The sequence below is a fragment of the Pristiophorus japonicus genome, chromosome 3 (assembly GCF_044704955.1).
Source record: "Pristiophorus japonicus isolate sPriJap1 chromosome 3, sPriJap1.hap1, whole genome shotgun sequence".
NCBI lineage: Eukaryota > Metazoa > Chordata > Chondrichthyes > Pristiophoridae > Pristiophorus > Pristiophorus japonicus.
In genome coordinates, this window is record NC_091979.1 from 126125067 (window position 1) to 126152339 (window position 27273).

General features: G+C 40.4%; 1 protein-coding gene across 3 annotated transcripts in view; it reads left to right on the forward strand.

The window, feature by feature from the left end:
* Positions 1–23641, forward strand: part of ube2e3 (ubiquitin-conjugating enzyme E2E 3 (UBC4/5 homolog, yeast)) — a 193736-nt gene extending 170095 nt beyond the window's left edge. For all 3 annotated transcript variants that reach the window (XM_070875797.1, XM_070875799.1, XM_070875798.1), the window contains exons 4-6: positions 352–484; positions 4471–4618; positions 23005–23641. In XM_070875797.1, the coding sequence (XP_070731898.1) occupies positions 352–484; positions 4471–4618; positions 23005–23102 (379 nt within the window). In that variant the 3' untranslated portion in view covers positions 23103–23641. The remainder of the gene's footprint in view (positions 1–351; positions 485–4470; positions 4619–23004) is intronic.
* Positions 23642–27273: the final 3632 nt, after the last annotated feature.

Here is a 27273-nt window from a genome sequence, read left to right on the forward strand (position 1 = left end):
GATGGTGAGGATATGGGGTTTGAAACTCGGTTCATGCAACATGCTTGTGGATCATTAGACAGATAATTTATCTGAGCTTGTGGAGAGTTTGTTCACATGTCTTGTCTATCCATTGTTTAAACCCATTTGAAACTGATCACAATTTTTGCTTGTGGCACAAGATATTGCAGTCAAATCTAGTTGTGTACAATAGCATATGCAGGAGCTATACTTGTATATTAAAAAAATTAAAGCCTTGATGTATTGATTTGTTAAGCTCGCTAAGAACAAAAAGACTACATTCATGGGGGTTAACTCTTCTGAAATGTTGCAAATAATATGTTTAACATACTTTTAATGGATTTATTTCAGTGCTGGTCCAAAAGGCGACAATATATATGAGTGGCGATCTACCATACTAGGTCCTCCTGGTTCAGTTTATGAGGGAGGTGTTTTTTTTCTGGACATCACTTTCTCATCTGACTATCCATTCAAACCACCAAAGGTAATGCTTGATACTTCATGAAATTTATCTAAATACATTTTCAAATAGTTGTATAGTTTGGTGTACAATATTCCAATGGTTTCTGAATGGTTAGTCTAAAATTTAAAATGATACTGTAAAGTTGGGTGACCTGTTGCCGAATACTTCTGTATCATAGGAAACATGGGTTTGCGGTTGTGATCATTTTAAGGGATATTTACAAAAACAACCACTTTTCACCAAGTTTAATGTAATATACTAAATTCTGTATAAATGTATGCATTCATTGGCCTGGAATTTGTGGTCAGCGGTGAAGTGATGACGATCGCCGCTGCCCATAAAGTGTTCTCAATCTCTGTGGCGAAAACTTTAGTTTTCTCAATTAATTTGATTGTAGTGCTGTCAAAAGGCAATTCTCCCAATGTACATAAACAGTGATGTCATCAAGCTGTCTAAGCAACCAATCACATTCAAGAATTCTCAGATAGCAAACCAGGAAATAAAAAGCAATGATTATCAATTCACTTTAAGAAAAAATTTAAAGAGCGAAATAAAGATTGAGACATACACATGTGGTTAACGTAGACGCTGAAATATAATTTTTTTTAAATGTTAAAATATTGTTTCTTTTTTAAAATCTAGTAATTTTTTTATCATGGATAAATTTGACATTCCGCAAATATAAAATTTTTTTTCAGATACACAGTTTTTAAGCAGTCAATATGTCGTCAAACCCCCAAGTTGCACCTATTCCATGGGGTGTTTAACAGTAATATTAGAGTGGTAGAGGGAAGTTTTCATTAGTTCAAGTGATTTCACTGATTGTCGGCTATGAGGAGTTCCAAAGCACAGCCTCTGGCGGTGCAGGGAACAACTGACTGACTGACTTCACTTCAGGATTTCCACGTTTATCTGCGCATGCGCTAAATCCTGAAATTACGTTTAGTTTGAGGGGTAATGACAACGAACGCTGACCGTTTTGTCATCATTGCCACCACAAAATCCAGACCAGTGTAGTCTGTTTTCATCTTCCATTTTACAACATCACAGTTCTTGACTTATAAAATTTGCAGAATAATTTCCTCCAACATTTACTTTTTGCATCTTTATTGATAATTTGTAATAAATGGTATTTTGATTCATTTGTTAAAGAATACAGCGAGCATTCTAAAAATAGAATCATAGCATCTTACAGCACAGAAGAGATCATTTGGTTAATCGTGACTCTTTGAAAGAGCTATTCAATTAGTCCCACTCTGTGCAAATAAATTGAGAATTAATTTTCAATTGGCATTTCCTGAATGGAATTGCACTTTCCAGAGTAACATGACATTTTACATACTTTGTCCAATCTCTACAGATCAGATACAAATTCAAAAAAATTTTTTAATTTTAATGCTAGGAAATGTCCTGCTTAAATCCGTACTTATCTAGATTTTTGTTCTGTTTCTGACGATCATATAATGTGACCCATTTAATCACTGTAACTGCACCTAAATTCAAATTAAAACAATTCAACACATTAAACAGTCAATTTAAAAAAAAACACTTTGGTGTCCAAAAGATAAGTGGGAGCTGAAGGAAATAAAGACCAAGAGTTATGCCCCAGCTCTGACCACACATCTTTCCCCTGTTTCTCTCCAATTTCCCCTCATGATCTTTTCGAGCTCATCCTGTCCATGAGACCCACTTCCTGCTCCCTTGACACTATTCCCACCAAACTGCTGACCACCCAACTTCCTTTTCTGGCTCCCATGTTAGCTGACATTATTAACGGTTCTCTCTCTCCTCAGGTACTGCCCCCTCTCCCTCAAATCTGCCCTCATCGCCCCCTCCCCTCAAAAATCCAACCCTCGACCCCTCTGTGCTTTCAAACTTCTGCCCCATCTCCAACCTCCCTTTCCTCTCCAAAGTCCTTGAACGTGTTGTCACCTCCCAAATCTGTACCCATCTTTCTCGCAATTCCATGTTTGAATCCCTCCAATCTGGTTTCCGTGCCCACCACAGGACTGAAACTGCTCTCATCAGAGTCACAAATTACATCCTTTGTGACTGTGACAAAGGCAAACTATCCCTCCTCGTTCTTCTTGACTTGTCTGCAGCCTTTGACGTGGTTGACCACACCATCCTTCGCCAAGGCCTCTCCACCGTCGTCCAGCTGGATGGTACTGCACTCGCCTGGTTCCATTCTATCTAATTGTAGCCAGAGAATTACCTGCAACGGCTTCTCTTCCCGTCCCCGCATAGTTACCTCTGGTGTCCCCCAAATATCTTTCCTTCGCCCCTTCCTATTTCTCATCTATGTGTTGCCCCTTGGCGACATCATCCGAAAACACAGCGTCATTTTCCACAAGTTCGCTGATGACACCCAGCTCTACCTCATTACCACTTCTCTAACCCCTCCTCGGTCTCTAAATTGTCAGACTGCTTATCCGACATCCAGTTCTGAATATTGGAAAGACCGAAGCCATTGTTTTCAGTCCCCGCCACAAAGTCCTGGTTAAGCAACACCTTGATTTCAATATTATCATCCTTGTTTTCAAATCCTTACATGGCCTCTGCCCCTCCTTGATTCTGTAATCTCCTCCAGCCCCACAACTCCCTCGAGATGTCGGCGCTCCTCTAATTCTGCCCTCTTGAGCATCCCTGATAATAATCACTCAACCATCGGTGGCCGTGCCTTCTGCTGCTATGGCCCTGAGCTATGGAATTCCCTGCCTAAACCTCTCCATCTCTCTACCTCTCTTTCCTCCTTCAAGATGCTCCTTAAAACTTACCTCTTTGACCAAGCCCTAATTTCTCCTTGTGCGGCTCAGTGTCAAGTTTTTAAATCTCAATACCCCTGTGAAGCACCTTGGGACATTTCACTACATTAAAGGCGCTATATAAATACAAGTTGTTGTTGTAAATACGCTTGAACCAATTTTACTGTTGAACAAATATGTTAATCTTATTTGCAGTCTATCTGGGTGTACTAATTGAGCATGATACTCATTCACATTTCTATTTTAATAGCTGGCAAGCAATTATTCCCAGCACTTATGTTTATTTTTATATTTCCTAAGCAATCATTCCTGAATTCATTGACCTTGCTCTCATTGTCTGCTTGCGACAGAAATATTTCAATGAGTTACTGTAATATGAAGAGAATACAGCACTTATTGAATGTTGCACTGAATATGTAAGGAAAGAAGTTTTGAGATGAAAGGCTACATAGTTGAAGTTAAGATACCTCTAAAGGATAATTTCCTATTATCTATTCTAAATCCTCTTGCCTAGATTCTGTCCTGTTTTCCCCCTTATTCAGTCTTTACCTATTTACATCCAGTTATGATGTAAAGGCAGAAAAACAGCAGGTCAGCAGCATCTGTCGCAAGAACACCGATGATTTGACGGTTTAGGTGTAAACCCTTCCTCAGAACTGATATTACTGATGAACAGTATTTAAAAAGGCTTCAACGGCTAGGACAGTGTGTTCTGACTTGTTGAGATCCCATCCTCACCCCAAGAAACAACCTGCTCCCTGGAAATGCTGTCCCATTCTATCCATCTGATGAAGGATACCTGCCCAATACATCATAACATGTCTATTCACTTCAGATGCTAACAGGTATGCTCTGAATTTCCATTAGCTTCTGTTTTTATTTCTATAGGTTGGTGGTAATACTGCAACCAGTTGCATATTTTGAAATTGCATTCCGAACAAGGCAAATGTGCAACTCATTTCATAACTGCTTTACTTCATGTGGTTTATGAGAATAAATATTCCTGGAAATTTAAGACTGTTGCTACAACCGCCTCTCTTTGTAGATTACATTTCTTATCCCTTTCTTCTTGTCACCTCAACCCATGTTCCTTCCTCTGGAGGTTATTTATCCTTTACAGCCCGAAAGATGAGCATTAGTTAGTGACATAATTTACATATAACGTGTGTCACCATTGACAGCATTGTTAAATGTTCTGTTTGCTATAAAGAACAACTGTTTGTCTTTGCATGTTATCTTCAGGTAACTTTCCGGACCAGGATCTATCACTGCAATATCAACAGTCAGGGAGTAATATGTCTGGACATTCTGAAAGACAACTGGAGCCCAGCTCTGACCATTTCAAAGGTTCTACTTTCTATTTGCTCACTCCTGACAGACTGTAACCCAGGTAAGCAAATTATGCCCCAAATGATCCAAGGAATCACACTTCACATCTAGGTTATTTGAGAAAATTTCAAGGTATGTATTCATAGAGTAGGCCATGTCATAGTTCTTCTATTTTAAAATTAAAAGTTAAAACTTGTGTATGTTGAGCAGTTTTTAAGTTCAGTCCACTTTGCTCCTAACTTCCTAATTTTTAACTTGCATGCACTGACATTCAAACCACTCATATATTTAAATTTGGTCACCTCAAAGTCTGTTTTCCAAAGAAAAGTTGAACTTTCTCAATCTTTCAATATGCAAAGTAATCATTATTGCTTGCCTCTATTGTATAAAGAGCAATAATATCCCTTTTATTATTATTCATGTATGAGCCTAGACTTTGTTGGCAAGCTATTTAATCGAAGAGGTTGTTGTCGGTGAGCCCTGTCTTCTTGGCTAATGTTCAAGGCTGTTTTATTTTCTCCTCCCCCTCTCCACTCCATGTTTAACCTAAGGGTGCTGCAGCACCACTCACTGCTGCCCTGCATGAGCATATTTAATTCAGTATCGGGAACTAGAACTCAGACCTGCCTGGCCAGTGTGGCTCGGTACTGCACTGCATGGTGCATTTTTCACAAAGGAGCTTTAAAATCTGGATAGAATAGAAAAAAGTTATTTCTCAGGCTTAATAGTAGGAAAGATACATTGCATATGCTTTACTTAGCCAGATCTGATAATCTAGACCAGGGTAATCACAAAAAATGTTTTCAAGAACTGCAATCCCAAGGATTGACTTACTCCAAGGCTGCTGATTGGCACCAATAATTTGGTGAAGCATCATGATCATAGAAGTTTACAGCACGGAAGGTGGCCGTGTCGGCCGATCATGTCCGCATCGGCCAACAAGAGGCTATCCAGCCTAATCCCATTTTCCAGCTCGAGGTCCGTAACCCTGCAGGTTATGGCACTTCAAGTGCACATCCAAGTACTTTTTAAATGTGGTGAGGGTTTCTGCCTCTTCCACCCTCTCCAGCAGTGTGTTCCAGATCCCCACAACCCTCTGCGTGAAGAAATTTCCCCTCAAATCCCCTCGAAACCTTCTACCAATTACTTTAAATTTATGCCCCCTGGTTGTTGACCCTTCTGTTAAGGGAAATAGGCCCCTCATAGTTTTATACGCCTCAATCAGGTATCCCCTCAGCCTCCTCTGTTCCAAGGAAAAGAAACCCAGTCCATCCAATCTGTCCTCATAGCTAAGATTCTCCACTCCCGGCAACATCCTCGTAAATTTCCTCTGTACCCTCTCCAGTGCAATCACGTCCTTCTGGTAATTTGATGACCAGAACTGCACGCAGTACTTCAGCTGTGTCCTAACCAGTGTTTTATACAGTTCAAGCATAACCCACCTGCTCTTATATTCTATGCCTCAGCTAATGAATGCAAGCATTCCGTATGCCGCCTTAACCACCTTATCCACCTGGCCTGCTACCTTTAGGGATCTGTAGACGTGCACTCCCAGGTCCCTTTGTTCCTCTACACTTCTCAATGTCGTACCATTTAATGTGTATTTCCTTTCTTTGTTCGCCCTCCCTAAATTCATTACCTCAGACTTCTCTGCATTAAATTCCATTTGCCACTGTTCTGCCCACCCGACCAGTTGATTGATATCTTCCTGCAGTCCGCAGCTTTCTTCTTCTTTGTCAACCATACAGCCTATTTTAGTATTATCTACAAACTTCTTAATCACACCCCCTATATTCAAGTCTAGATCATTGATATATACCACAAAAAGCCAGGGACCTAGCATTGGGCCCTGCGGAACCACGCTGGAACCATCCTTCCAGTCACAAAAACAGCCATCAACCATTACCCTTTGCTTCCTGCCTCTGAGCTAATTTTGGATACAACTTGCCACTTTGTCCTGGTTACTTTCGTGATCAGTTTGCCATGTGGGAGCTTATCGAAAACTTTGCTAAGATCCATATATACTACATCATATGCACTACCCTCATTGACACTTCTGGTTACCTCCTCGAAAAATTCAATCAAGTTAGTCAGACATGACCTTCCCTTAACAAATCCGTGCTGGCTGTCCCTGATTAACCCGTGTCCTTCTAAATGTAGATTTATCCTATCCTTCAGGATTATTTCCAATAATTTTCCCACAACTGAGATTAGGCTGACTGGCCTGTAATTACTCGGTCTATCCCTTTCTCCCTTCTTAAACAAAGATACCACATTAGCAGTCCTCCAGTCCTCTGGCACCACACCTGAAGCCAGAGGATTGGAAAATGATGGTCAAAGCCTCTACTATTTCCTGTTTTGCTTCAGTTAACAGCCTGGGTTATATTTCATCCGGGCCTGGGGATTTATCCACTTTCAAAGCTGCTAAACCCCTTAATACCTCCTCGCTCAGTATGTCTATTTCATCTAATATTTCACACTCCTACTCCTCCTCCTCCTCCTCAGTAGCAGTGTCTGCATCGCCCCTCTCTTTTGTGAATACAGACGCTAAGTATTCATTAAGAACCATACCCACATCTTCCGCCTCCACACACACATTACCCTCATGGTCTCTAATAGGCCCTACCCTTTCTTTCATTGTTCTCTTGGTTTTAATATATTTAGAAAACATCTTTGGGTTTTCCTTGATTTTACATGAAGGTCGGTACTGAATGTTCTGCAACATTGCCTATTGATGCATTGGGAGTCATTTTCAAAAATTCGGATATTTAAATTAAATCTTTTGTACTCACTTTTTTAAATGCTTTGAATCACTGACATTATTCAGGTTATCATGAGTTGCATCTGGTAACTACTACATGTGCTTTCAGCCTATTACCTGGAAGAGGTGGTCTCGTATTGGGAAATATGGGCATCAGTCCTGGCATAAAAGTAACAGGCACCTCTTGTATAACTGTTCATATTTAAGCACAGGAAAGATCTCGTTAGCTATTTTTAAGCTTACATTTGATTGCAGGTATATAGTTCTATGTTCTTGCAACTTCACAATCATGTGAGCAGGCAGTGAAAACATGGCTTGCGCTTGCAGTACTGTGAAATGGAGCCAATGGTACAAATTTCACTGCACGAGAAGTGCAACATTTAAGTGTATTAGCTTTTCACCCCTCCTTATTGTCTTGACTTTTCCGTTATCTTCTTTGTCTAATTTCTCTGTTTTCTGCATTTTCTCTTTTTTTAAACTATCTTCACAGTCCAGTTATCAAGTTCCCCTGTCAGTTTCCTTTGCTTTCTTCCACTTAAGAATAAGAGAAATAAGAAACACTGTGGAGGTAAGGTTTAGCTCAAGTCAATAGTGGTAGTGAAAGTTTCCAATTAGAATTGCAAGCCCTATATTTTTAACGAAGGACTTTAACTGAAGCAAAGAAAGCTCTGCTTCTATAACATTCTCTTGCTAGCTAGTAAGAAACGACAAGTATACTGCAAAGCTAGGATTATTGGCATAATTTAGGATGGATGTAGCATTCTTTCATAGCCGAGATGGAACAGGATCTGCCGAGAACTGCACCCAAAGTTTGCTAGGGCTACTGTTGCTTCACACGCTATATTCAGTACCCTGTATCACTGATCTAGATATTGGCATTGCATCTTTTGCACTTCTGTGTTACAGTCTCTCATCAATAGCAGACTTTGATCTACAAGTTTGGATCTATGTAATGTATTGATAAGGGACTTTACAATTAAAGTTTTAGCCCGATGTTCAGCCGACTAAATGTTGTAGCAAAATGACTAAGACCTTCTATAAGTTAGTTTCCAAACTGGTGGGAGCATGATACATTTCCATATTTATTGTAGGAACGTATCATTTGAATTGAGCTTTTCTGCATTTAATTGATTAAAAAAAATAATAAAATCCTATTGCAAACTACGTGATGTGCAATAAATCTTGGATCATAAATTAGATGAGCCAGTAGCTAGCATTTGACCAGTTTTGTTATCTGTGAGCTTGTCGTTGCAGTAGAATGCTAAAATATAAAAAGTCTCCAGGAAGCAAAACTTGTGAAGTTATCATGAGTAACGATTTAAATTTGAAAACCTTATCAAAATGGTGTTTGGGGGGGGGGCGGGGTGGGAGTAGGGTATTTTGAAGCTCTTGCAGTGAAAGGTAACATTATAGTAAATCAGTAATTCAGAGTTTTAGCAGGTGGTGCCGGAAGGATATATTGAAGTTGTGTTGCAATAAGATAATGGCGTGGAAATTCCGACGTCCCGGGCCCGTACAAAGTTTCTATGGACCCGGGCAGACATCGGAAAAGCCGGTTTTCAGCATGCAATGCGCAATGCTCAAGCTGGAGCTTGTCAGATCGTAGCCAGATCGGGAGCAAGGACATTTGTATGGGCAAGATTGGGCTATTTACCCATATCTTGCCCAGCAACTATCCTCAAAAAATCTTGCGAGTGAAATAGCAGACGCATAGCCTACTTTTACAGGTGCAAGTGTTTTAAAACACATTGTAAAATAAAATTATAAACACATAGTTTATTATTAAAAACCCTCCCCACTACGGTAAGTTTATTTTTAATCATAATTAAAATGTTTTTTGTTAAATTGGGGAAATATTTTATTTTTATAAGACATAACTTTAATTTCAATTAATTTTAAATATGTGTGGTCTGTTTTTTATTTTGTGTGATTGGTTTTGTTTCCATTAATATCATTGAGAATTCGTAGATATGCGCATCTCAGTGCTATTAATGGGAACCTGTGAACTACCTACCCGATTGGCTGAGCAGTCACATGTGACTGCATCTTCTGCATCGGAACCCTCTGGGCGGGAGCGCGCTTCGCAGCGCGGGAGGAGAAGGCCTCCCCATTGGAAATCGGGGCGCCTCCTAGACTACCAGGTAAATTCTTTAAAAATCTCCAGCGAGGAGGCAATTGCCCACGGGAAGACCCCCAGAGGAACTTCTGGGCCGATATTTCTTCGTGAACCTTTTCTTTTGTCACCTGACTCCTTTATTATCCCTGATCTATGATTGTAATCACTTTTTATATGGTATATGGGCACACAGGAAATACTTAATGGTAACAAAAACTAGGAATTCTGTGGATCTCCATCATCATCGTCATAGGCAGTCCCTCGGAATTGAGGAGGACTTGCTTCCACTCTAAAAATGAGTTCTTAGGTGACTGAACAGTCCAATACAGGTGTGACAGACAGTCATTGAGGATGGGACTGGTTTGCCGCACGCTCTTTCCACTGCCTGCGCTTGATTTCTGCATGCTCTCGGCCATGAGACTCAAGGTGCTCAGCACCCTCCGGGATATCTTTCCTCCACTTAGGGCGGTCTTTGGCCAGGGACTCCCAGGTGTTGGTGGGGATGTTGCACTTTATCAGGGAAGCTTTGAGGGTGTCCTTGAAACATTTCCTCTGCACACCTTTGGCTTGTTTGCCGTGAAGGAGTTCCGAGTAGAATGCTTGCTTTGGGAGTTTCGTGTCCACAAGGGTGGCATCAATCGGTATATCTAACAAACCTTGTAATTGGAACCACTGATTTACGGTGTCTGACAAAAGTCAAATTCTGTTTTATTACTTGCGATTTCAAGATTTTTTTTTCCCAGTGTTCTTGAGGCTGAATTCTGGGTTTCTGTCCATTTTTTTTCTGGTTAATAAGTGGTGATGATCTTTCTATCATTGTATAAAATATTGCAACTGGGACAGTTACAACCTTGCAATGCCTTCCCATTATGTGTGTATGTGGTCTGCCTCCCAGTGTCCATGTATAATATAGTTCAATCCTTGTGCTATGTATATTTGAAGTCTTGTATATTGTACACACCTGCATCCACATTACTTCCTGTGTCAGGATCTTTGAGTCATGATTTTTATGTCAACATTTATAAACAGGAAAACCATATCAATATTTTATAATGGGAAAATGCTGTGTTAGCATTTACTTGCTACTCTCCAATTATTGGCCTCCTCCCACTAGGTGCTGTTTGTGTGCCATTTAAGTTTGCCTGCCACTTTGTTTTCCCACTCATTTCTCTCTCTTTCCCCCCCACCCTAAACTTGGTGTATTACCCATTTTCAAGTGATTTTAAAAAAACATCCCTGGTCCATTTGGGCACCTTAATTCAGATTTTGGGACTCTGGGCATGGCATTCCCGCTTTCGACCTCGAGCTGGTGCACAGGCCTATTTGCCTGACCTGATTCTAGCTGCTAGATTTGCACTTGGGACCAACTTTGTTCCTCTCCATTCCCCTCATCACATTTATATCAATATTGGCATTGGTTGGATCTTGAGCCTACAATCTCGGGTTGTGCACGTTCATCTATACTCCTCCTTCCTCTTGGAGTTCTTCTTTGACTATCTGATCCTTCCGCTGGCTAAATACAGCACTGTTCTTTTTGTAAACCTTAGTAATTAGACTAGATGGTGCTAATTCTTTAAAAGTGCTCAAGCAAGCTCAGACTCTTTTTAACTCCAGTAATCTTAACTGGGTTTTTGGGTTTTTCTAACTTGTATTTATGGCAGTTGTAAAACAAAATCTGTCAGGGGAGCAGTTTGCATGATCATGGAGACAATGAAACAATGTATCCTCTGAGCAATGCTGCAGGATATTTGCTACTTGCTTATAATAATATAAAGATTTGTGTATATGTGTAAAGCCTGGTTCAGTGGTAGTGTTCTTACCTCTCGGTTAGAAGGCCTCACTCCAGAGACTGGAGCACCTAATCTAAGCTGCACTGTCAGTTGTTGCCATTTGGATGAAAGACGTGATATTAAACCGTGATTTTATCTTCCCTCATGGGTGGAGTTAAAAGATCCTGTGGCATCATTTGAAAAAGAGCAGGGGAACGAACATTCCCGCTGTCCTGGCCAATATTTATTCCTTAACAAACACCACCAAAAAACGAGGTTTTCTGATCATTTATCTTACTGGGTTTTTTTTGTGGGACCTCAAGTTCAAATTGACTACTTTATTTCCTTGCATTGCAACTGTAACTACATTTCAAAGTGCTTTATTAATTGTCATACACTTCAGGACATCATAAAGTCCGAAAGGTGCTACATTAATGCAAGTTTGTTTGTCATATGTGTACATTTTGTTTTAATCATCATTATTTACTCCTGTCACACGACTTCTGTTGTGCCTACCTGGTGCATTGAAACTATGACTGTATAATTAATATGTACTTACCTTTAACTCAGAACTACTAGATAATTATGGATGGGGAAGGCCATTCAACTCCGCTTAGCTTATCCATTCAGAATAACTGAAGTTCTCCCATCGGAGCATCCAGTTTATCCTTAAGCAATTCCAGGGTTCTCATCTCTACTATTCTGTCAGGGAGTACAGTCCAAGTACTAGCCTTTGTGGGACTTCCTGATATTAGTCCTCAATGTATCGTTTACTAGCTTGAACCTGCTCTTGGTTCTACTCTTGCAATTTGAGTAATTAACTGAATGTTCCTTTTCCATTATTTCAACTAGCATACTTCTGTAAGATCATCTCTCGGACACTTTGTTTCAAGGCTGAAATGTACATCTGCCCAGTCTTTCTCAAAAAGCAGACTTCTCAATAAAGATCAGTCTCATGGCTCTTTGTATTACCTTCAACATTTGAATATCTCCAGTGTGTTTCAGTGACCAAAACTGGACACTCTATTCACCAGAGCACTATACAGAGTGATCATGACTTTCTCTGTTGAGACTCCTACTTTTCTTTGCCCATTTTTCCATTCCATTTGCAGTACTTTATATTTCTGTGCATTAAACTTCATCTGCCAGTGTTCTTTCCACTGTCACATTTTGTTCAGCTCATTCTACAATTTCTGAACCGAGTCCTCCGATTCCAGTTCCAAGGTGCTTCACCTGCAAATGTATCCAGTTTGAATTGGGTTTCTGAATCCAAGGCATCTAAATTAGAGATAGTGATGATCCCGCCCCCCCCCCCCCCCCCCCAAACTCCTCGAGCAAGTGAGCATTGTTTTCTGCCTGTGGAAATTTGTCAAATGCCTTCTGGAAATCTAGATGAGAACATGTCGTAAAGCTTACAACAAAAAAGTTGTTTAATGTGGAAAAACGTTCCAAGGTGCTTCACAGGAGCATGATCAGCCAAAAATTGACATCAACCGAAAGAATGAGAATTTAGGACAGGTGACTAAAACCTTGATTGAAGGGGGTGCTTTAAAAGAGGGTCTTAAAGGAGGTGGAGAGGTTTAGGAAGGGAATTACAGAGCTTTGGGGCCTAGGCAGCTGGAATCTATGCCATCAATGACTGGGTGAAGACAGTTGGGAATGGAGAAGAGGCCAGAGTTGGAAGAGCGCAGGGTTGTAAGGCTGGAGCAGTCTACATAGATAGGGTGGGGTGGGCCAGGGAACGATTTGAATATGAGGATGAGAATTTTAAAATAAAAGTGGACCGAGATTCAATATCGGTCAACAAGCACAGGGTTACGTGTAAACAGGATGGTGAGAGTTACGATACAGCCAGCAGAGTTTTGCATGAGCTCAAGTTTATTGAGGGTAGAATATGGGAAGCTGGCCAGAAGAGCATTGAAATAGTTAAATGTGGAGATAACAAAAGCATGGATGAGGGTTTCAGCAGCAGATGGGCGGAGGCTGGGGCAGAGACGGGTGCTGTTATGGAAGTGGAAGTAAGCGATGTAGGTGATGGAAAGGATATGTGGTCGCAGACTCAGCTCAGTGACCAATAGGAGGCCGAGCTTGTGAGCAGACTGGTTCAGCCTAAGAGCATGGCCATGGAGGGGGATGAAGTCGGTGGCTAGGGAACGGGGTTTGTAGTGAGGGTTGAAGACCATGGTATTGGTCTTGCCAATGTTGAAGTGAAGGACATTTTGACTAGTCTAGGACAGGATGTCAGATAAGTAGCGTGACAACACAGGCAGTGGCGGAGTTGGGAGGGGTGGTGGTGGTGAGGTAGAGCTGGGTGTTGTCATTGTACATGTGGAGCATGGCGTTGCAGTTTCAGATTACACCCCAGCACCATAATCCCAGCTCTAAAACACACCTAATCCCTACCCCACCACTGCCACATCCTGATGCACCATTCTTCCACCTTGGATCTCCCCCCTCCCAATATTCCCACTCATAGCAATTCCCCTCTCCAGTCCTGCCAAACTCCACTATCCCCTGCCAGTATTTTGATCCTCCACACCGCCCTCTTAACTTTATGTAACCACATGGTGCTTCCTACTTCTCTAGATGCACTATTTTTAACTTGCCTACCTGCAACCTGGAATGTCTTCTCTGCCATCTTCTGTGTGTGGCCTTTTATTTAAAAAAACAGTAGGGGATAAAACTAATGTAATTCTTAAAAGAACACATACTAATAATCAATTTAAAAATGCAAATAGTAATGGAATTTGACCAAAAATATCACTTGCACTCCCACAACAAAATGTATTCACACAACTATCACAAAAATGTAATTTGACTTAATTCAGTCGCCCTGATAAAAACGTTGGACATTTTGTGGATGAACAGCATTGCCGCAACTCAGAGCAATCCCACAGGAAATAGACGGTTGGTTGACTGATAGGAAACAGAGTTTGTGTAAATCAGTGCTGCTGGAATGGAAAAGGGTTCTAAGTCCTGTACCTCGGATACTGTTGCTGGGTTCATGTTTAGAGAACAAACAAACCAATCAGACTTGGCTATAGGGTACATAATCATTTGCTATTGACACAAAAGTAGGAAACATAGAAAATAGGTGCAGGAGTAGGCCATTCGGCGCCTCGAGCCTGCACGACCATTCAATAAGATCATGGCTGATCATTCCTTCAGTACCCCTTTTCTGCTTTCTCTCCATACCCCTTGATCCCTTTAGCCATAAGGGCCATATCTAACTCCCTCTTGAATATATCCAATGAACTGGCATCAACAACTCTCTGCGGCAGGGAATTCCACAGGTTAACAACTCTTTGAATAAAGAAGTTTCTCCTCATCTCAGTCCTAAATGGCTTACTCCTTATCCTTGGATTGTGACCCCTGGTTCTGGACTTCCCCAACATTGAGAACATTCTTCCTGCATCTAACCTGTCGAGTCCCGTCAGAATCTTATACGTTTCTATGAGATCCCCTCTCATCCTTCTAAACTCCAGTGAATACAGGCCCAGTCGATCCAGTCTCTCCTCATATGTCAGTCCAGCCATCCCTGGAATCAGTCTGGTGAACCTTCGCTGCACTCCCTCAATAGCAAGAACGTCCTTCCTCAGATTAGGAGACCAAAACTGAACACACTATTCCAGTTTGACAAACACTGAGGAGGTCTTTATATGTATAAACTTCAGGAACAAATGTAGGTCATCAAATGGGCAGGCATGTGGCAGATGCAATTTAATGCAAGTGTGAGGTAATGTATTGCGGGGCGGGGGGTGCGGAAAGAGAAGGAATGGGAGTATAAGCTTGAGGGAAAAGCACTGAAGGGTCTGAATGAAGAATGAGACTTACAAATTCAAATATATAATTCTCTGATTACTGGTGGATAAAGGCGTAAAAAGCCAATATGTTTTGGGGTTTTATAATTGGACACAGTAGAAGAGTGGAAATAATTTTGAATTTGTCCGAAACTTTAGATTAAGGACTGTGTGCAGCTTTGGGTACCCCAATATAGAAAGAATTTTCAAGCTATAGTAAGCATGTAGGTTCCCCAGGATGCTGCCAGGTATGGTAATCTATAATGAGAAAAGTTGAGATACTGGGGCTATTTCTACTGTAGCAGAAGACTAAACTGAGATTTGATGCAGCTTTTTAAGATGAAGTTTTGATACTGATTGGAGAAATACTACTTTGTTTGATCAAGGGTTACCTATTTTAAAATTATAAGAGAAAGTTTAGGAGAAATTTCTTGACGTTTTTTGTTTCTCCCCCCTCGAGTACTCTGCCTTCCCAAACCCCGATCCCAACCCTTTAGCGCTACATTACCTTCCTACTCTCCTGCCTCCGTCCCAGGCTTGACTCTCTTGGGGAAAAAATACAGTTTCCCTCTGTCACGTCTTACGAGCAGTAACCCCAACTGCCCCATCCTATACTCTCGTCGACCTTTCCCGCCCAGCGTGCCTGATGAGGGCTAATCTTTCCTACCTCTTTCCTCTCCCAATGCTGACACTGTGAACTTTGCTACTGGATCAGCTATCACTGCTCCTCGCCACATCTCACTCCAGAATGTCCGCTCACTGGTGAACAAAGCCCTTGCTATCCATGAGCTTATTGTGGATGATTGCATCGGCATCATGGCCTTGACGGAAACCTGGCTTGTAGGGTGATGACACCTTCCCTCGAAATGAAGCCTCCCCGCCTGCCTATACCGTCCACCACTTCCCCCACCCAGACTGCCGCACTGGTAGTGTGGTTCTGATTACCAAATCACACCTTGGTCTGTCCCCCTACTCCTCTGACACCACCTCATCCTTTGACCATCTTGCTTTGTTCCACCCCTCTCACCTCATTTAAAATCCTTGTTCTCCAATGACCACTCAAGTACCAGAACATTTTTTTATCACCGAGCTATCTTCACTGTTTTCCTCCCTCAGCACCTGCACCACGCGACTTCTCATCCTCGATGATTTTAACCTCCAACTCAACTCATCATACTCTCCTGAGTTCACTGCCCTCCTACCCTCCCTTAATCTCTCCCTCCATATAAACTTCCCTACCATATTCACGGCTAATCCTTGCCATTGCCATCTCACGTAGCCCTGCTACTCCCTTTGTATCAATCACAGATAAGGCCTTCTCTGATCATTTCCTTGTATCGCTCTCCATCCCCAACCCTACTACCATCTGTGTCTGCCTCTGGGGAGAAAAAAAACTTTCAACTGCACTATCAAAATCCCAACTGTATAGCCTTTGGCCCTCCATTTACCACTATATTTCTTGTAAAAGATAGCTAGCTGCAATGTCTTTTGAGGTTCCTTTCTTGCACATTGATTTTCCCACACCTGCCACTGAACAGTTCAATTCTTAATTGGAGATAAAATTGGATGCTGCATATTTCTACATAACTACAAAAGAAATTGAGAAGTGCTTTGGGACGTCCTGAGAACATTAAAGCTGGATATTACAGGTTTTCTCTTGTATGCTCTTTCACTCTCACTCTCTCTCCCTCTCTCTCTGTCTCTGATTCTCAACTCAATTTTGCTGAGATGGGATTTGCCAAAGTGGACTGAAAATGGTAAATCAATGTCAGAGCAATGGGGGGGGCATTCAAGGAGGAGATCCTGAGAGTACAGAGCAAAGTATGTTCCCTTTGGAGCCAGCAAATCTAGAGCCCCCTGGATGTCAAGGGACATACAGGGTAAGATAAAGAAAAAAAAGAAAGCTTATGACAGATACCGAGAACTCAATGCTGCAGAAATTCTAGAGGAGTATAAGAAATGCTGGGGTGCAATTTAAAAAAGAAAAATCAGGAAAGCAAAGAGAACATGAAAGAATGTTGGCAGGGAAAACCTAAAGATGTTTTATAAATACATTAAGAGCAAGAGGATAACTAGAGAAAGAATGGGGCCTATTAGAGACCATAAAGGAAATCTGTGTGTGGAGATGGAAGACATGGGTAGGATTCTTAATGAATACTTTGCATCTGTTCTCACAAAAGAGAGGGGCGATGCAGACTTTGCAATGAGGGAGGAAGAGTGTGAAATGTTAGACGAGATAAACATAGTGAGAGAGGAAGTATTAAGGGGCTTAGCAGCTTTGAAAGTGGATAAATCCCCAGGCTCTGATGAAATGTATCCCAGACTGTTAAGAGAAGCAAAAGAGAGAAATAGCAGCGGCTCTGACCATCATTTTCCAATCCTCTCTGGCTACAGGTGTGGTGCTGGAGGACTGCTAATGTTGTACCTTTGTTGAAAAGAGAGAAAGAGAAAGGGAAAGACCAAGTAATTACAGGCCAATCAGCCTAACCTCGGTGGTAGGAAAATTATTGGAAAAAATCTTGAGGGACAGGATAAATCTTCATTTGGAAAGATATGGAATAATTAAGGACAGTCAGCATGGATTTGTCAAGGGAAGGTCATGTCTGACTAATGATTGAATTTTTCAAGGAGGTAACCAGGAGGGTCGATGAGGGCAGTGCGTATGATATACTGTATATGGATTTTAGCAAAGCTTTCGATAAGGTCCCACATGACAGACTGTCACGAAAGTAATAACCCATGGGATCCAGGGCAAAGTGGCAAGTTAGATCCAAAATTGACTGAGGTAGGAAGCAAAGGGTAATGGTTGATGGGTGTTTGTGTGACTGGAAGGCTGTATCCAGTGGGGTTCCGCATGGCTCAGTGCTGGGTCCCTTGCGTTTTGTGGTATATATCAATGACTTGGACTTAAATGTCAGGGGTATGATTAAGAAGTTTGCAGATGACACTAAAATAGGCTGTGTGGTTGATAATGAAGAAAAAAGTTGCGGACTGCAGGAAGATATCAATCAACTGGTCATTTGGGCAGAATAGTGGCAAATGGAATTCAATCCGGATAAGTGTGAGGTCTAACAAGGCAAGGGAATACATATTAAATGGTACAACACTGAGGAACAAAGGGACCTTGGAGTGCAAGCCCACAGAGCGCTGAAGGTAGCAATAAGGTGGTTAAGAAGGCATATGGAATACTTTGCCTTTATTAGTCGAGGCATGGAATACAAGAGCAAGGAGGTTATGCTTGAACTGTATAAAACACTGGTTAGGCCGCAGCTGGAGTTCTGTGTACAGTTTTGATCACCACATTACAGGAAAGGTGTGATTGCATTGGAAAGGGTGCAGAGGAGATTTACAAGAATGTTGCCTGGACTGGAGAATTTTGGCTATGTGGAGAGATTGGAGATGCTGGGTCTATTTTCTTTGGAACAGAGGAGGCTAAGGGGAGACTTGATTGAAGTGTATAAAATTATGAGGGGCCTGGATAGAGTGGGTAGGAAGGACCCATTTCTTTTGGCAGAGGGGTCAACAACCAGGGAGCATAGATTTAAAGTAATTGGGAGGTTTAGAGGAGATATATGGGGAAATTTCTTCACCCAGGGGGTGGTAGGGTAGGTCTGGAACTCTGTCAGAAAGGGGCAGGAACCCTCACCATATTTACAAGATACTTGGATGTGCACTTAGTGTTGTCATCTACAGGGTACGGATCAAGAGCTGAAAAGTGGGATTAAGCTGGATAACTCTTGGTAGGTCAGTGCAGACACGATGGGCCGAAATGGCCTCCTTTCATGCTGTAAATTTCTATGATTCTATGAATTTATCACTGGTTGTTTTTCTTCCTCCCCTCCCCGCCCCACTTCACTCTTTCTGCTGAAAACTCTGCTGCTGTTTGAACATAGAAAGGTTGCCCATTTATTCGAGTGGTCGCATTCTTACCAACCTGCACTGTTGATGCTGCTTTCTGATAACCAGGCCTCTACCCTGTGTTAACCTGTGTTGGAGGACTGTACTGGCTAATACAAACAAGGGAGGACCCCTCAATAAGTGCCTTCTGGCATCAATGAGACTTTTACTACTTCTGTTGCTGGGGATTCCAAGTTTCAGTTTTCAAGGTCGTAGTTTGCCATAGTTGTTTACAGCACAAAAAAACATTCAGTCTATGCTGTCTTTATTTTGTTCCCTTCATCCTCTGATACTTTCTCATAGTTTATTTCAGCTAAAACGTTGCTTCTATTCCAATAGCTTCATGAATCCTGCTCTCCTTTAGTTTCAAACCTGATTTACTCCACCCCCCTGTCATATTAATTTTAATGTTCCTGCAGTGCTCTATTATCTTGTCTGCAAGGATGTTGGCACTGTTTTGTGCAGATGAAGGCCATCCTTTGTACCAGAACTTGCTCCTCTATGCCAAGACTGTGAACCTTTTGCCCCTGCACTTGATCTTGTTTCTCAAACTAGTGCATAACTTGTGAATAAACTTCCACTGCAAGAACTGAAATGTACTTCTATCTCTGTTATTGGTTCCAAAATGGACAAGAAATTTTCTCTACTCTCCCTCACTTTCCAGAATATTTCCACCCTTTATGTGTTACCCCCTGATAGCAGGGAGGCAGTATACCATTCAGAACACTTATTTGCAACAGTAAAAAAGGTGATGTGTACCCCTCATTATAGAATTACCCCAGTACTACCACACTCCAATCCTTGTAATCTAACTACCTCTCACCATCCTGGGTAGTCCCTTGCTCCATGCTGCAGCAGTGTTGCTTAGCATCACCCTCCTCTGAGACCCTGCCACTGTCCACCTCGTAATCATCCAATACTAAGTATCTATTGGACATTTTTCGTGACTGAGGTTCACTCCACCTGTGAGTTCTATATCCTTCTGCTGTGCCTGGTCACCCACTTCTCTTTCTACATTATCTGTATATCTTGAACTGTCTAGCGTTAACATAAGAACACAAATAGGAGCAAGAATAGACTAATACGCACCCTCGAGCCTGCTCCGCCATATAATATCATAGCTGAAATTTTACATCATTGCCTCCTGGGTGATCATGTTCTGGAGAATATGATCCAAAAAAAACCCTTGTCCCCTCTACTGCAGGTAGTTGTCAATTTCTGCTGGAGTATCGAGATCCTCTGTTCAAAAAATTTAGTGTAAATATGCTGGTTCTGTATGCTGTCGTCCATGATGGCCCACATCTTGTGCACCACAAGTAGAGCATATTCCCTCCGCTACCATAAACTAACAAAGAATATATTTAATGTTAGCCTGAACACCCACTAGCACCAAACTCTCAAGAATCAAACTCTTCTCGCCTTAAACATGTGTTATAGAAATATACACGTCCAATGGCATCGCAAGGCTAAACTCCCATTAAAGCTAACATTCACACTTTTCTAGTCTTGCTCTCCACTGGTTTCTTGCCTTTGATGTCTCGTTAGCCTCAAATACTCAGGAAATTCTGTTAAAGCACATTCTTGCTGCACTTACATCTGTATCTGTCAAGAGATTACTCAAAGAATTATCTAGCAGATACTTGCCATACACCAGGAGCTTTGCTTCTGATATATTGTCAACAGATACAATTTTTTGTCTCGAATCAAAGCAGGATACAATGTTTGCAACAAGAATAGAAAATACTGGGAATACTGAGCTGGTCACAGAGCATCTTGGAGAGAGAAACTGATGAAAGATCATCGACTTGAAATGTTAACTCTGTTTCTCTCCACAGATGCTGCCTGATCATCTGAGTATTTCCAGCATTTTCTGTTTTTATTTTAGATTTCCAGCATCCACAGTATTAAGCTTTGTAATATTTGTAGGCACCTTGCTCTTAAGAAAAGTCTTCCTGCCCAGGTTGATTTGCAATTCTTCTAACTTAGTGTGTTATTTTCACGAGGGGTCAAGCATTTCAGCAGAATACTGTCACTATCAGTCCAAGAACATGAAGTTTGTTGCCTTTGTTTTTTTTTTCAACACTTGACTGTTCATGAGATGTATGCAGGTGCTGTTATAGTAATAGTCATTTCCCTGGTCCTGGCACGCACAGGTAAACTGTTTGACATCACTCGGTCCTGGGGAGACCTTGTACCAGCATTCCCTGGATGTTTATCTTAATGCTGACTGCTCAACACTCTTAATGTTGATTAATCTCTATTCACAGATTTACTACTAGACTGTGCTGAGGATTATTTCATTCAGGCAGTGGACAAATGGGATCACTTGTTCTAATGAGGGGTGGGAGTAATTGTTTTCAAGGCCCTTGGGCTGCAAATAAGTCCACCTGACATACCAATGGACTTAAATTATGAACCATATAGTCAACATATAGACCAAAAATATAGCTATCCAACGAGTCTCCAAGGAAGGTTGGCTCCTTCTTCATCCAAATCCTTTTGAATGCGGTCAGTTTTGCTTGCATGTTACAGCGAATTCCACTGCTTAGCAAAATTAGTATTTTTTGTAATCTTACAAGTACTTTTCTTTATATCCATTTAACTGCATTGTGAATAAGGGAGCCATAACTGCCTGGAGATCTCCACTGATGGCTGACCCAAGTCAAGCTTTTATTTTTAGTTTGTATTGAGCTATATTTTGATTCAGATTACTAATTAGTCATAGTTCATAATCCTTTAATATTTTTAATTTAGCAAAGGAGTGTGTATTTAATTCCACATGACAAGAACCTCAATGTTAGCCATTTGTGGCTGCCGGATTTACAAAATTGCCTTTAACTTCAAGGACAGCCTATGCACCGCCATGGCAGTCACTAACAATATTGATTACATTTTCCATTTGTTTTGACATTTTTGCCCTGTGTAGTCATGCCATCAACTCTATACTCCATTGTACACTTGCATGGCAAAGTGCAAGATTTCTATCCTGAGTGCATTGAAACTCTCCTAGCTTTGCAGAAACTTGCAGTGAACTCAAAGCATTGATCTATACTTGGGAGGTAGAAAAGCCACGAGTGTGACCTGACAGCTTGAGTTTATGCAGTATTAAGTTCTATGCATAGAATTAGGATTTTTACTATGTTGTTGTCATTAACTGAACATACTTTATAAATATACATACTAATCAGATAGGATTGCTAAGGATCGGGTGAGAGGGAAACGAGCACTACCTGTCTCTTCCCTTTTACCGGAATCTGAGGTCAGACCTTAACTTGATTGTGGGCGAACAGGCTACAGTTCTCAAATTGTTAATAAGGAGTCATGAGCATTGTTCTAACATTCCTTAATGGCAAATTGGAAGGACGAGTTGTCCAGCAGGCAGGCAGGCAATTGATTGCTGGAATCTTGCAGTTACATTTTCTGGACCGGTTTTGCAGTCCCAAGAAATAGAGGCCAGGACTCTGGTGTAAATTAAACATTAAGGATGGAAAAATGGCAAATACAAATTTTAGGAACTGAATTGATGCACTAAGTGTCCTTAGCAGTCTTTCTTACTCAGCATGTATGGAAAGGGAAGTTTTATGATGGATTGTGATGCATTCTTGAAAAGTCAAGTACACCAAAAATATGCTTTTTTGTAATGTTACATTAGTAATTACTCCCTATAGAAGAACAAATATTAAATTGTAGGGTTGAAGGTTACAGTACACCATAAAACCTTGAAGGCAACACAAAATATTTTCTATTGTCTTTTCCCTACGCATGCCTATTTTCAAATTATGTCATAACTTCGGTTTTGACAAAATGATCTGCTTTTATGTCATTATTCCTTTTGAAAATTGGTATTTTTGGAGGTGTCTTAATTCTAATAACATTAATTTCTCTTTGGCTTGCTTTTGAAAAACATTTTTAATGGTTTCCTATGTAACACTACTGCTAAATTGATGAAACTTAATTCAATTCGTGTGAGCATTTGGTGGGGGAAAAATGGTAAATGAAGAAATGCAACGAAAGGGGATGAGGGAACTGGTGGAGAAGTGAATAATAAAGCATCCTTACATTTTTCAGCTTTGGCTTATTCATTCATTTCTTTTTGTTTCACAGCGGATCCTCTAGTTGGGAGCATAGCAACCCAATATTTGACCAACAGAGCAGAACATGACAGGATAGCCAGACAGTGGACCAAGAGATATGCTACATAAATTGCATCACTTCCTGTGTTGTGAAAAGGAGCAGGAGGCATTATTTACAATGTGCAACAATTCTTTATAGCCTTTACAATACGGACTTCTGTGTATATGTTATACTGATTCTAATCTCTGCTTTATCTTTTGAAGATTGGGACAAGCCCCTGTAAAAGGTAAATGCTATTGAAGTAGATCTTTGTAGCAGTAGATTAGTTATGTTTAAATGCCTACTTGCAAGTCTGCTTCTTTGGGATATCAAAATGTATTTTGTGACGTAATAAGGAAAATGTTCCTCAAGTCAACCAAATATTATGGTGCATTTTAGCCTAATCCATTATCTGTATGAAATCTATGATAGCTGTAGATTATTAGAATTTTGGCATTCGTATTAAACCCAGTTCCATTTCCGATCATGTGGTACATGCTGTTGTGAATCCGTTTTACCTTTTGTCAATTTGTAATGAAGAGATTTCATTTAAAACTTTGTAGCTCTAAATAATGAGCACCTGATGTATCATCTCAAAACACAATAAACTTGTTTCCGAGGTTATTTATTTATTTTATATTCAGTGTGTTATTTGGTGGGGAGAGTAGTATAGCTTGAGCTATCTGGTTGTATGTTATGATTGCACTTGTTGCAGATTTCCACAAAGATGGCAAAATCACTGGATAACAAATGTAGATGCAATAGTCATAGCTGTGTCGGAAATTACCATCTATTAAGGTAGGAGGAAGAAAAAGCCAGGTTTTGATGGATTTTAAGTAACAAAATGCGATGGTGTAGGAGGTTGCCAACAGATAAATGGCAGTAGACTAGCATAAGCATGCAGTTATACTGGCAATTTCTCATTAATGCAAAGTAGATTCTGATGCACATTGATTAAAAGTGGTATTATAATTCAGGGATCAAATCCCAATCTATTTCTATAATGTGCTATTAGGTTTTTAATATGCAGAAACAAGTGCTCGAGCCGCCTTTGTCCCAACATTAAAAAAATAACTGCCAAGTCTCAGGCTAAGAGCAATATAACAGTAGTGTCTAATATGCATTGCTGCCCATTTAGGGCTGGACATTCAGGACATGAATAGACAAGACAGGGAGGAGGCTAATGACAAAAAATAAATTCAGTTAATTTAATTGTAAAACAATTTTTTTTTTTTTTGATTTAACGATCATCCCAAATCAAAATATTATTCATGGGGAACAGCTTTGGTCATTTCCATCTAAGTGGGGTCTTGGAATTGCTAGGCAATTTTATACCAATTCAATTTTAATAATGTAATTGAAAAATTAATTTGTTTTGCAATATGGCCATATTGGGAGAAGAGTTGAGATTTGGAATAGAAATATATGCAGCACAGCTTCAAAAAACTATTTTGTATTTCACTTTGCTGTCCTCTTATTTGCCTGATCACAGCTTTTGCTTCAAATTACTCAAAAACATAATTTATTTACAATTGGCATAATTCCGTGGCAACAACAGAAACTACAGGTATATGGTAACATTTAGTGGATGACCATCTATCTTCTGTACTGCGTCTCTGTGGTCACAACACCCAGGGATTCACACCAATCGGCAATGACTGTGCATCACAGAACCATCTGATTTTGTTTTCAAAACCAGCAATCTGGAACAAAATTGTTAAAATCAAACCGCTTTTGGGGTCCATTTTCTCCTCCTCACTCAGGTCAGTTAATACAGCTCAAAATAACATGCATAACACCATACAAAAAACCATATAGTCCTGAAATAGGGCAATCACAAGGATTTTAAACTAGTACATAGAGGAGGGCTCAAGTGGAAAAGGTACTATAAATAATAGTTTAAAACATAGAAACATAGAAAATAGATGCAGGAGTAGGCCATTTGGCCCTTCGAGCCTGCACCACCATTCAATATGATCATGGCTGATCATTCAACCTCAGTACCCCATTCCTGCTTTCTCTCCATACCCTTTGATCTCTTTAGCTGTGAGGGCCACATCTAACTCCCTTTTGAATATATCTAACTAACTGGCCCCAAAAAACAAACAAAAAATAGACTAGAGTAATAGTTGGGAATTGTGCTTTAGGCACGACAAGAAAAGGGAAAACTAAAAGATGTAAAGTAATTAAAACAGGAGAGAAATAAGAGTTAAAATATTAGAGCAGAAGGACAGGTTAGGGTATGTGACCCAAATTGGCATTCTTTATACAATTATATTGAGCATAAGGAACAAATTGAATGAATTGCATTCGCAAATTTAACTTGCCGGGAATGACATGGTAGCCATGATTGAGAGATGGCTGCTAGACGGTCAGGACTGGGAAGTAAATATACCAGGTTATAAGATCTACAGGAAAGATGGGGAAAATGGTAGAGGGGAAAGGAATAGCCTTAGTGATTAAGGATTAAATCACTCCAATGATGAGAGGATAAAGCGAGAGGCAGTGGAGACTTTATGGGTAGAATTAAGAAATAGAAAAGGATTAAAGACAAGTGGGAGTTGTGTCTCTGCCCCCTGGTAGCAGCAGTGAAGTAATAAAATGTATAAATGCAGAGATTAGACAAACATGTAGCAAAGGCACAGTGGTTTTAATGGGGGATTTTAACTTTCATAGATTGAGATAAGTAGACCAGCTCATGTCAGAAAGGTAGGAATTTCTTGTGTTTCGGATAATTTTCTGCAACATGTCCTAGAACCAACAAGGGGGCAGGCCATATTAGATTTAGTAATGAGCTCGATTTAGTTAACAGCCGAATAGTGCACAAACATTTATCTAATAGTGATCATCTGATCGAGTTCAACGTAGTGTTTTGAAAGGGAGAAATGTGAAACAGCTACTAAGATTCTAGATTTAGGGAAGGCTGATTTCAATGTGATGAGACAGAGACTGTCCACAGTAAACTGGGCAAATCTGTTAATGGGTAAAATGACAGAAGATCAGTGAGAGGTGTTCAAAAAAGAATGTAATGATATATGATCAGTTTATACTCCCAAGGGGAAAGAGCTCTACTTGCCAAAAGAAAAAGCCATGGATGACTAAAGAGGTAAGGGACAACATAAAACTAAAAGAAAAAGTATACAACAATTCAAAAACTAGCACAGATTCTCACAACTGGGAGAGGTACAAAGAACAAAAGGTGTCAAAACATATAGTAAGAGCTACAAAAAGGAAGTAGGAAAAGAAACTTGCAAGTGATACCAAAATCATTTTTACAATTCTATTAGGAAAAAGAGATTGGCCAGGAGTAATAGGAGTCCCTTAGAAATGGTGATATTGTAAATGAAAATAGGGAAATGGTGGACATGTTGAATAATTACTTTGCATCAGTATTATCAGTAAAGGAAGAAGATAGTATGCCGGACATCCCAAGGAAACTAATATTGAATCAGGGATGAGGACTCACCAAAATAACAGTAATGAAGAAAATCATGGCATTAAAGAGTGACAACTTCCCAGGACCAGATGGTTTCCATCCCAAGGTTTTAAAGTAGAAGAGTGAGAACATTGCAGTTGCTCTAAATATAATCTTCCAATGTTCTCTCAATTCAGGAACTGTTTCCTTAGTTTGGAAATTTGCGCATGTCACTCGGTATTAAGAACGGTGAGAGGGGAGACTAGGGAATTATAAACCAGCTAGCGTAAGATATGTTGTTGTGAAGTTACTGGAGTCTATAATTAAGGATGTGTGACTGAACACCTTGAAAATTGGCAGCTAGTCGAGCCAGCATGGATTTGTGAACAGTCATGCCCGATGAACCTGATTGAAGAGGTGACTAAAGTAGTGGACAGAGGAATGTCTATGGATGTTATTTATATGGACTTCCAGAGGGCATTTAATAAGGTACCTCGAGACTTTTGGCTAAAGTTAAAGCTCATGGAACAGAAGGAAACTTATTGACTTGGTTAGGAAATGGGCTGAATAGCAGGAGACAAGAGTGTAGGGATAATGGGAAGGTATTCTAATTGGCAGGATGTAACTAATGGTGACCCAAAAGGATCTGTGTTGGGGCCTCAATTATTCACCATATTTATAAATAACTTGGATGACTGACTGGATAGAAAGCCACATATCTAAGTTTGCTGGTGACACAAAGATGGAAATGTAAGCCATGTAGGTGGAAGCATAAAATTACAAAGATATTAATAGATTAAGTGAATGGGTCAAACTGGCAAATGGATTTCAGTGTTGGCAAGTAT